We start from the raw sequence: 11,446 nt of genomic DNA, 5'->3' as shown, positions 1-11,446 counted from the left end.
TTCTAGGGTTTGACTGGTGAATGTCCAGTCCAGATTTAACAGTGTTCTACAGTTTGACTGGCGATTGTCCGGTCCAGATTTAACAGTGTTCTAGGATTTGACTGGTAATTGTCCAGTCCAGATTTAACACTGTTCTAGGGTTTGACTGGCAATTTTCGGTCCAGATTTAACACTGTTCTAGGGTTTAACTGGTGATTGTCCAGTCCAGATTTAACACTGTTCAACAGTTTGACTGGCGTTTGTCCGGTCCAGATTTAACACTGTTCTAGGATTTGACTGGTGATTGTCCAGTCCAGATTTAACACTGTTCTAGGGTTTGACTGGCAATCGTTCGGTCCAGATTTAACAGTGTTCTAGGGTTTGACTGGTAATTGTCCAGTCCAGATTTAACACTGTTCTAGGGTTTGACTGGTGATTGTCCGGTCCAGATTTAACAGTGTTCTACGGTTTAATTGGTGGTTGTCCGGTCCAGATTTAACACTGTTCTAGGGTTTGACTGGCGATTGTCCAGTCCAGATTTAACACTGTTCTAGGGTTTGACTGGCGATTGTCCAGTCCAGATTTAATGGTATTTTACAGTATGATTTGGTTAATATCTTTTACTTTCAGTTTTTTGGTGAAAAAATCACTAGTTGCTTAAATGATTTTCATCAGTTGCATCAGATATAAATGGTTTCTTTGAATTGTCGAAAAAAGTGAATGAACTGAATTTTCTGAACATGATTTCTTTTATAGTTATGAAATAGACAAAAGGTCTGCAGTGACAGTTACAAAATTGATAGGCTTGTATCAACCATAAAATAAAATGATACCTACATGTTTTAATGACCTACTCCATGGATATAGAGAATACACACAATTATTTTTTTTACTAATTGAAAAAAAAAGACGGTAAACATGTAGAGGGGTTGTGTGGATAACTTCTATTTTGCATATAAACTGAAAGTTAATTATCACTTCAACCAATTCTCATGCAGACTGACCTGTGTTTGCAGTAGTGATGATCAATATCAGTAAACCAAAAATTGCAGAAGAAAGTCCCACAACACCACGATCCCTTGGAATATCCATGATGCAATCACTGAACAGGGTGAAAGATCATATCATGTTATCAACTGCTTTGTTCATGTCATATTTATACTATTGTAAGTCAAAGAGGACAACATTCCTCACTTAACGTTAGGGGATGGGCTTATTACAGAACAATCAAACAATTTACAAATTTCTACCAATGAAAAAATCAACTTCCTTTCAATTATTTATTTTTAATAAACAAAAAAATATATAATTTGGAGTATTATCAATGTATCACTGATTTTAAGGCATTTCTTCCACTACTTTTTCTTGTCGTTCTTGTGATGGTATCCACCTATTGACAATGATCTGCTGAAAACAAAAGAAATACAAATAAAAAATTGATTGGATCAAGAGAGATCTAATTCACACTGACCAAAAAATTAATAAACAAATGTCATTTTTTCATTATTTTGATTTTAAAGAATTATCACTTAAAAAAAACCTAAAACAATTTTATGATCCATTTTTCCAGATGTCACTGGTAGATTTTGAAAAGTTATAACATTTCCAATGGAAAAAAGGGGCTGAACATCAGACAAAATTTGGTCCAAAAAAGTCCTACATATCCTGGATAAAGACTATAGTTAAAATTATCGAGCACAATTCATTTAAAAAATATTCTGTAATCCTCCCTCTACCTCATCCCATCCAAATTATGTGAAAAAGAAAAAAACAAAAATCCTGAAGCCATTTTTCAAATACCATCCATTTCCTTCCCCCACCCCCCCCCAATCCCTTGAGGGGCCATATGGGATCAACTTGAAGGGTGAATGAATTTTGTAGCCTTAGATACAAGATGTCAATGCCCTAGAAGATTTAGGGTAACACATACTGGTAACTATTACTTATCTACCAATGATTAATAAAACTAAGGAGATTTCTCTACCTGTACTTTGAATTTGGAAAGGCATCTGGGAGATTGAAGTTCCTCAGCTGTGAGACTGCTGGGTTTGATCACATAGCAGAGCATCAGTTCCTGTATAAAATAAATTCATACCAAACATATTATGTGTTCAAACTGTCTTTCTTCTTGGAGTGATTTCTTTGAGAGTCTGCTCTCCTTCCAACATAACATCTTGTCTTCATAGCAAGAGAAATATTAAGAACACCAAAGAGTTAAAGCTACATTTGCATGTAATGATAAACACCTAGTCTCAAAACAGACAGAATATGGATCTTTAAACCAACACATACATGCTAAATCTAAATAAGTCAAAAGAAAATATGACGACAAAAGTTACCTTAGCAACATGTTCTGTGATTCGATTGAGTCCTGCCAATGTGATCCAGGAAAAGTCACGACCTCTGACCCCATTGACCTCTGGAGCATCCTCCTGATTGATCATCTTAACTACTACAGAGTAGCTACCATGATAAAATGGCGGACCAACCTTGTACAGAACTGCAAGTTAAAATACCAAGTCAATAGTCACAGACATTGTAAAGAACAACACAATCGTCCAGAAAGTTACTCAAATCAAACCAGTCCAATATTCACTTTGATGTGGGTTTTGATGGTGAAAATTGTCACAATAAGACACAGGCAAGAGGAAAAAATGTTATTATTATAATCTGTCAGTATATAAAAAGCTCTTTGGCTATTCCTATATTTGCAAATCATCTTCGTAAATATGTATCTGAAGAACTAAACAAAGTGGTGAAAACTACACATACTGAGTAACATAAGTAAAATCAAAACTTAATCTTACTGAAATCGGTACCAAACTTGAGTCCGGACTTTGGGACCCATCCCAAGCTTCGAAAGTAATGGTATACTACATAGTTTGGTAGAAAATTTGCTTGAGCATCACAAAACTTTGTCCACATTGAATGTAAATCTAGAGTCTGAAATAAACACAAAATTTTCTATGGATATCATATCTGCATATTTATTGTCAGATTTATAAGATAATTGATCAGAATGATCTCATTTCACATAATCTTGCATGATGTCTTCTTAAAAATATCTTCTTTTTTTTAATGTTTGAAAATTTATGTAAAATTATAGTTTGATGTACAATTACATTACAAGCAATATTAATTTTGGTATGTCCTTTCAATCAAAATGAAAATTATTTAAGAATTTTCAAAAAATCTGTTATTTCATTTTATTCCTCCTCAACGTACATTAACACAAATTAAACTTGTGATGTTTGTAAACCAACCTTTCCATTGTCTCTCACAATGAGGCAGCCCAATCCAAAACTGAGGAAGAAAGCCTGAAAAATATACACATGATATTCTAAGCAGATGTACAATGTAGATAAGATAGTGAGTCTTATTTCTCTCTATCTAATTATACAAAGATCAGCCATATCATCAAGGCTTTCTGGGATTGAGGGGAAAAAACGTGATTGTCTTTGTAAATAACAAGAATTAATTCTTAGTGAACATTTTGATTGTAGACTGTGATTACATGTTCATTGGATACCAACTAGATCTGGTTTCACAATTTCATCAAAAGAATGGATAAGTATTAAGATATTTTTTAAACTATTTCAGGCTGCTTGAAGTCTTTTCCAATTTCTTTTCCTTCAATTCTTTTCCCCCAACAAATTTTCTAATAGCTTTTACCTCCTCCAAACTGAGATGAAGAAATTCCTTCACATGGTATGCATCTTTCTTAAGCACTGGTAGCCATCTTTTCAATATTTTTTTGTAACGCCCTTCAGTCTCGCTGTCCGAGTCCTCAATGACAAGTACATCGCCTTCCCCCTCGTCCTCCTCACACAGTGAGTCTAATACAAATTTTGATTCCTTTTCCAAACCTTTCTCTAATATTTCTGGGACATCATGAGTTGGTGTACATATTTTCACTTCTCCTGTATCACACTGACAACTATCCACATTAGACTGGTCACTGTGTTCATGAGAACTTCTACAGGAATTATTCCCCTTGAACTGTTTCTGCCTGTCCAAGGTTGAAGGATCAAATCTGTTTTCATTAATTTCATTTATAATAGGCACTGTATTTTCATTTTTAAGTCCTGTGCTATTATTACTACTTAATCTAGCTTCAGTTTCCGCTGATATTTCACTGTCACAGAACTTACTTTCACTTTCCACTGTTATATTATTATCGTCACATGATCTACTTTCATTCTCCATTACCATTACATTAACATCTACAACTTTCACTTTATTTCTATAGTCATTAGGTGTTTTTTCACTCAGTCCTGTAGGGGCACTTCCCCAGAAATCTTCATCTGTTTCAGCCCAGTCTTTCATATCAGATGATTGTGAATTTCTCTCCTGATTGTCTCCAGGAGATGTCCAGAACTCCTCGTTTGTGTCCTCCCAGGTTGCAGCTTCAATAGGCTCATTAGAGAGTGGGCTTGACTGTAGATACGTTTCCTTGTCATTAATAACATGCTCACCTACAATTAACAGATAAGTACAGAACGCACCAGATAATATATATGTTAAAGGATGTGAATCTGGCTCATGAAAAAAAAAGAAAAATTGAAATTGGTACAAAGGGGTATTCTAAATTTCATAAACATCATGAATGTCAGGTTTGTTTTATTTGCAGGATTCATTATCTTGTGAATAGTCAAAATCATTTTTCACGTGGTGCGGCTTTCAAATAGCTGGTGACTTTCTCACTGAACATGGTACAGGATGGCCAATTCATAGGTGATTGGGATAAACGACCTTCCCCAAAATCAAGGACACAATCAGCACACTGTAGGATCCAAGTTCCCCTTAGAAACACAAACCGCCTCGGGTAGAGATCAAATTAGATAACTCAAATCTTCACCTATTGTTGCATTACCCTATTGTTCTACGGACAGAGGTAATGGAGTCCTGACAAATCAAGCACAGGTATATGTATAAAGAAACTTCCACAAAGTCATAAAAAGGATTGCAGATGTCATGTGAGAATCGTGTGAAAATATAATACACAATACAAGTCTAATCATATCATAATCTTCAGCATCCTCAGAAAAAGTAGGATCTTACAGGTATCCTATTTTGTCGTGCGATATGAAGCTGGACAAATTTGATGTTCATTAGTTTGTTGTATACCTAGTTCTTATTTAAGAACATGACATTTCTAACTTGGTTTGACCGTTATTTACTTGGCAGGTGTTGTTAATGAAGCAGAAGACGCTTACTCTTATAGAACACCTGGTCTCATTCTCCTTGTACTTTTTCAGGAGTTTCCCTTTTTGTTGCTATTTTGCCCTAGTTTTATTGAATATGAGTTTGGATCATGATTCTATCCACAAGTTGGTATATTCTTGCTGTTTTTAACGAAAAAATATAAAATGTAAAAAATAGACAATTTTTGAATGGTGCCCCATCCAAGTCTTGAACTCACAATCTACAGCACCTCATGCCTTAGACTAGAAATACCTACAACTGCTTAATGACCATCCAACAGTTACAATCTTCAGCATATTACCTTCAGTGTCCATTTCTTCATCTGCCAGGTCCAAAGAACTGTCATATTCAATAAGGTCATCGACAGATGTTTGACCACCAGCAACTTTTATTTCCAATCTTTTCCACTTCATATGACGAATGTAACTGTAATGAAGAATTTAGAGGTCAGGGAATACTTCAGGCTGCTTTTTCCTTCCACAGCTTTTTATCACAGTGTATATCAGTATCATTGTTGGAGCTCTTCCATATAACTCCAGATATTTTATGTAAATTTTGTTTTGTTGTCTCAAATTTCAGGATTTGTTATGTAAAACTGCACCTTCTTCTCTTGGCAAGTTTAGCTTTAGTTGTCTCCCCTGGTGTGCCTGGTATGTCCACAGTTTTTCTGCGGTAGTCAAAATCAGGTTTACTTTTTGACAGAGATCCTTTTCCGAAGAAACCCTAAAACAGCAAATATGACATAAACCATAGGAAGAATTTCAAATCATAATGCTTTTAATCCTAGTTGTGTTGAGTTTTAATTTCTTTAAAGGGAAGGGAATGGATTTAGAATAATTCAATGAATTGTCTCTTTCTAACATCTTTTATTGTGTGACATATAACTAACTTTCATTGTTCAAACTAAGAAATGTGTTCAGATTTCTACCTATGTGGTTTCATTTCTTTTGGGGTAAGTTTGAAATCAACTGGCTTACAAACAAATGAAGTAGACATTATTTTTGCAAGAACAGTGATGCATTTCTGTGATTTCAAGCTCAAAATGGCAATGAATGCTATCATAAATCTTTAAGGAATTTCAATTATGATTTAATTTTGAATTTAATCAATTTCATCTCAAGATTTGTTGCCAAATTCTAATTGGAAAATAGTCATGTAAAATTGTTTTCATGAAATTTGGTGCTTAGATTTATCTAACTGCTCTTCTTATGAAATAAAAGGGATGTAATAAAAATATTTTTTAAATGTGACATAAAAAGGAATGTTATCATACATTAGTGAAACAAAATGTGACACAGACAGGAATATTGTTATTAAACATAATGTGATATTAGCAAGAATATTGTTATAAAACAAACAGTGAAATTAACAGGAATATCTTTGACATCATCATGAACATTGTGATATTAACAGGAATACTGTCCATTATGAAGTTATAAGTATTGTTATAAGAAATATGAAATAAGATGCAACATCATCAGGCATATTGAGCAAATAAGAATAAAAGTCTGATGCCATGATGCTGAAATTTGTAAATGATATTAAACAGTCATACTTATTTCTGCACACCTACAATCAGATAGCTGGTATCTAAACAGATGAACATATTGTTTCTTCAATTGAGCACCATTTGCTTTTACTTATGCTTTTTTTTTTTTTTTTGGGGGGGGGGGGGGGGGGCGGGGGGAAGGGAGGGATTGTCATCTGAATTAATTGTCAGCAATAACTCACCATCTTGTAAAGGAAATCAATATCACCAGAATGTTTCACCACCACATGGTTACCATGGAGCTCCCCTGTATAGTAAAACCAAGTTTTGTCACTTGCAGTTTCCCCAGTAATAGTTGCTATGGGAACAGGAAAAGGTGGTTCACGGTTGACATACACTCTCCTTTTCTTGCGAGGATTACCAGCAGGTGTACACATTGTAAGGTTCTGTCAGTCAAAGAAAAAAAAAAGATATTTTATATATTTTAATTGTTGATTTTTTTCTCATAATTTTCTGCACCTTATCCACTACATTGAAACATATATGTGAAATCAAACCTTGGGCATCTTGAAAGTCTATTCAGGCTACCTCAGTCTAAAACTACTTGTTAATCTGCAATATCCTACACATTACACTGTATACAGGCAGCATGACCACTGGATTCACCGATTTCAAAGTAGATTTCATGAATTAGTTTTAAAAATGTGGAAATCTCAAACTGCCCCATTGCTCTTTCAGCAAATGTCATTACATGTTGTATCTAAAGATTATCGGTATCTAATATGTCTACACAGATCAAGGGCAGATAACTGAGAGTGGTGTAAATAGTCAACATCATCAAGGCACATACCACACTCACTTATTATAATATCTGCATATTTCGTTTTTATGTTCTTTACAAACCCGTTAATTATTTGGGAATAAGAAATCTTTACAAACTGAGTGATTATCACGTACAACTTAAAACTTGTATGATATGTAAGATATGGTGACTTTGTCCTGTATGTATAGCCAATAAATTTTGAACTTCAACCTTCATCTAAAATATGTATATACTTATGTATAATAATTTTGATTTTTTTTTTTATTATTTTCCATTTTGATCTAAAAAATTATTTTTGATTTAGAGGTTGACAAAATGTCACTGTTGATGCTAAGGTATCATATTCATATATTGTACAGGCAAAAAACAATGAAGGTGTAACCCTGGTAAAATACAAGCCATAATTTACCGCTCAGCTGGAGAGAACTGAGTGTCCGACTAGTAGGCCAGAGGTCCTGGATTCAAATCCTAGCAGAGGCATTGAAATAAATGTTGACCTTTGTTACACTGGCCCCCATGTAAGGACTCTGGAATAATACTAAGCGTTACTTTCACAAGTTCCACTGTAACCCCTGGATACTCAAGGACAAGTTATTTCCTGGAGGGGGAGTATGTAACCCTGGTAAAATACTAGCCGCAATATACCGCTCAGCTGGAGAGAACTTCTCATTAGCTTGATAGGCTGAGTGTCAGATTTGAACACCAGAGGTCCCAGGTTCAAATCCTAGCAGAGGCATTATAATAAAAAATGAAGTAAAAAATACTCCAACAAACTGCATATTTAATTGCATTGAACATATGATCACTGGAACTTTTATGACAGCATAGAATGACATTTTCTGACCCATTTGTTGGATTGGAAATATCTTCACCAACAAAATATCTTTAATGTGGAAAAGATTATTCAATTTCTGAGATATGACTAAAATAAATATAAGAAGCACACAATACTGGTTTAAAATGCATTTTGCGAAAAACTTTACAGAACAAGGCAATTTAGAAAAATTACAGTCCCGACTTGACACAATGTCTAACCAAGGTGAACCCAGTGATTTTAGGTTGTTGTATGAAAGATGGTAATTAAAATGATCAAAAATGTTTTATATCAATCTTGTTTGTTGTGCATCATGCACATAAGATTGTCTTTTTCCCCTTATAAAGGTCCTTCAGCATCCAGCGTCCAAATCATTCTCAATTTTAGGTTATAACTTTGTATCTGTTTTATGTTCTATGTATGTGATGCAATTTATGTAATATTTGTGTCTTGATAAAGAGGCAGATTGCCTTGAAATTTTGACAATTCGCTTGTCCGTACTGATGCTGTTACTTCATTGATCATCGACTAGCAATCAAAGATCTAAGTTAGAAGTATGTATTGAATGAAGTGTTCGCTTTCAATGGAGCTATATACCTTTCATTATTTTGAAACAACCTTTGTGTACACAAATTATTGTTACCGGCAAATAACAAATAACTCTTCTGTTTACAATCCTGGGATGTATATCAGCACATTTATTTTTAGGCACACAAGTTGACCAGTGTTTAGAAACTGTTAACACATTATTTAAGGATTGTTGACGTTACTGTTGTTACTGTTCAGATTTGAAGGAAAGGAAGAAAACCCCAAGGGGAATGATAAAGTTCAGTCCAGTTGTATCAAAAATCATTATGAGGCAATAAACAAGGGGAGTGAAAAGTCATGAAACAGGTGATATATACAATATATATTTATAAATGTGCATCTTCTTGATCCAAATGCACTCACTTATAGGCAGTGCCTATGGTATGTATGTCTGCAGTTGATTCCTAATGATGAAGAAAACTTGATAAAATGGCAGAATAATTCAGACTAATCTGCTCTTGAAGACATTTAATACAAGATTTTACATTTACATTTATAGTAAACAAACTTATCTTATATCCTTGGCACATTAGTTTCGGACCTATTGAGAATAATTTTTCGCTAGCTATGCTATGCAGGCTGTCCAGCACTTCTTGACAAAAAATTAGGGCTAATTTTAGGGAAAATTTAGGGCTAAAATTAGTAATTTTGTAACTAGAACAGGGAGTATGAAAGCATTAAACTGACTTACCTTTGCAAATTTGACAAAATAGAAACTAACATGCAATGCCTTAATTGCAGGAAAGGTGTCTTCCATGGTTTCGATGTCCCAGCTGCTGCTGGCTGTGACCTTAAGAATCATACCTCTGTCACTCAGTCACAACCAATAACTACATCTGGGTACATAGATCCACTGGTCAACTGCCTTTCATTGTCTACCCTGAATTAGAACTACAGACTACATTAAAATACATTTTAAGTATGAATTTAATGAAAACATTTTCAGTAAATTGTAGGAAATATAAAAATGTAGGAACTGAAGTGAAAAATTAGGGCTTTTTAGGAATTCCCTTTGAATTTTTCATTTTTTTAGGAATTTTAGCCAAACTGAAAAAAATTAGGATTTTTTAAGGAATTTTAGGGACGCTGGACAGCCTGTGCTATGTTGATGAATTGCCACCAAACAAGTGCACAAATGACTTGAAATGTGTTCTTACTATCTGATTTATTTAAAGACTGATGGTGAAATACTAGTGTTTTTCTAAAAAAATATCCACAGACACGACCTCAAATTGACTCTCCTGAAATAATCGACGACATGTGTATGTGTGACTGCACTTCTGTTTCTGATGACATCACTGAATCACAGAGACTCTTGAGTTAGCTTAGTGTGATCCAGAAGTACACAGGTATTACATTAAGTCATCATCTGAACGGGAATGACATTTTGATAGAAATAAAAATCAAAATACATTTATGGAGTGAAAGTAATGGAAATCTGTGTTTATGTGGAAACCTTTTCTAAAGGGTGAGGTTCAAGCTTTTGTTGTTTGCTCTTTCTTTTCTCAAATGAGCCATATTTCTTCGTTAAACTTCTTTTTTATAACACAAACTATTTAAATAAAGTTGATTTTTCATTTCTTTATCAACAACTTGCTATTTAGGCCTATATAAAATGGGGAATGAGTTGACAAAGTTTGCAAAAAAAAAAAAAATGACCTTGACCAATCTTCAAGGTCACAGGGGTCAAATGTGTTAAACGTGGAACATATGCACAGATATAGTAATGTTGGTCATAAAGATCAAGGTGAGCGATACAGGCCCTAATGGGCCTCTTGTTTTATTCAGAATGAAAATTGCGAGAAGGAATGGCTTATTAATTATGTTAGATTTTTATTCACATGACAGATGACAACGAAACATCGACATCGGAGGATGAATTCTTGGAAGTTACTTCATCATATCTTGAGGATGTTTCCTAAAAGGGATTAGGATCTTTCGTCATTTAAGTTCGGAGCCAAAAAAACAGACCTGTAATCGCACCGAGTTATGAATTACATTAAAATAAGCGACATCACATCTCTTTCATATCATCGCAAGTGTACTGTCAGTTGATATGAATACAATTCCAGTTACCTCAATCTTACAACCGTAAAATGAAACATCTTACGTTAAATTAGTTCACAAGCAGATGGAACGGGCACCTGTTCATGGGAGCAGACATCTTGCATTGGGAAAGTTTTTTTCTGGTATAACGGATATAATCAGTGCTATAATTTCTTTCTAAACGTAACACAAATGAGTATATCTTAATAACACTGATTTTAGTTATTTTTTTCTAATTTTAAATCAAAATAAAAACATAGATATAAAGAGCAATGTTTATATTTGCAGTGCAATTAAATGAATACCAAAATAACTTGTCCCCATCAACCGGAAATGCTTTCTATTTGGTCACGTGACGCGAAGGATATTGATTATATGGGTCATTCAGGTAGACGTTGGCGAGCTATCAACATTTATTGACATGCTGGCTTAAACCATGTGGTAGACTAATATCGATTAATCCCAACATTTACATAGCCAGCAAAGTGGCGGTAAGTTTGAG

The 11,446-nt window shown here is 34.3% G+C and overlaps 1 protein-coding gene across 5 annotated transcripts; it reads right to left on the bottom strand.

The window, feature by feature from the left end:
- Positions 1-1,249: 1,249 nt before the first annotated feature.
- Positions 1,250-11,061, bottom strand: LOC132550010 (tRNA-splicing endonuclease subunit Sen2-like). Of its 5 annotated transcripts, none has more exons than XM_060214006.1 (10): positions 11,009-11,061; positions 6,916-7,119; positions 5,786-5,907; positions 5,486-5,610; positions 3,652-4,454; positions 3,243-3,296; positions 2,787-2,922; positions 2,319-2,479; positions 1,964-2,053; positions 1,250-1,386 (listed from the first exon to the last, which is right to left on the bottom strand). In XM_060214006.1, the coding sequence occupies exons 2-10, from the start codon at positions 7,108-7,110 to the stop codon at positions 1,318-1,320; spliced, it is 1,755 nt and encodes a 584-aa protein (XP_060069989.1). In that variant the 5' UTR covers positions 7,111-7,119; positions 11,009-11,061; the 3' UTR covers positions 1,250-1,317. The 5 variants fall into 5 exon arrangements, with proteins under 5 accessions (XP_060069989.1, XP_060069990.1, XP_060069988.1 ...); XM_060214007.1 differs by having other exon boundaries at positions 10,975-11,059; XM_060214005.1 differs by lacking the exon at positions 11,009-11,061 and adding an exon at positions 9,590-9,737 and having other exon boundaries at positions 1,250-1,383.
- Between the last annotated feature and the right edge of the window lie 385 nt (positions 11,062-11,446).

This window comes from Ylistrum balloti, unplaced genomic scaffold, assembly GCF_031769215.1.
Source record: "Ylistrum balloti isolate Yb309-2 unplaced genomic scaffold, AGI_CSIRO_Ybal_v1 Utg370100, whole genome shotgun sequence".
Lineage (NCBI taxonomy): Eukaryota > Metazoa > Mollusca > Bivalvia > Pectinida > Pectinidae > Ylistrum > Ylistrum balloti.
Note: the sequence above shows the minus strand (reverse complement) of the source record. Positions and strands in the feature narration are given on the sequence as shown.

What these genes read in the sequence shown, in the direction of transcription:
- LOC132550010 (XM_060214004.1), bottom strand. Translation starts at nt 9,700, where the DNA reads ATGATTCTTAAGGTCACAGCCAGCAGCAGCTGGGACATCGAAACCATG. An exon ending in ATTTTGTCAAATTTGCAAAG is followed by an intron (nt 7,120 to 9,589) that starts GTAAGTCAGTTT and finishes TTTGACTGACAG; the next exon opens with AACCTTACAATGTGTACACC. An exon ending in TCACAGAACATGTTGCTAAG is followed by an intron (nt 2,054 to 2,318) that starts GTAACTTTTGTC and finishes TATTTTATACAG; the next exon opens with GAACTGATGCTCTGCTATGT.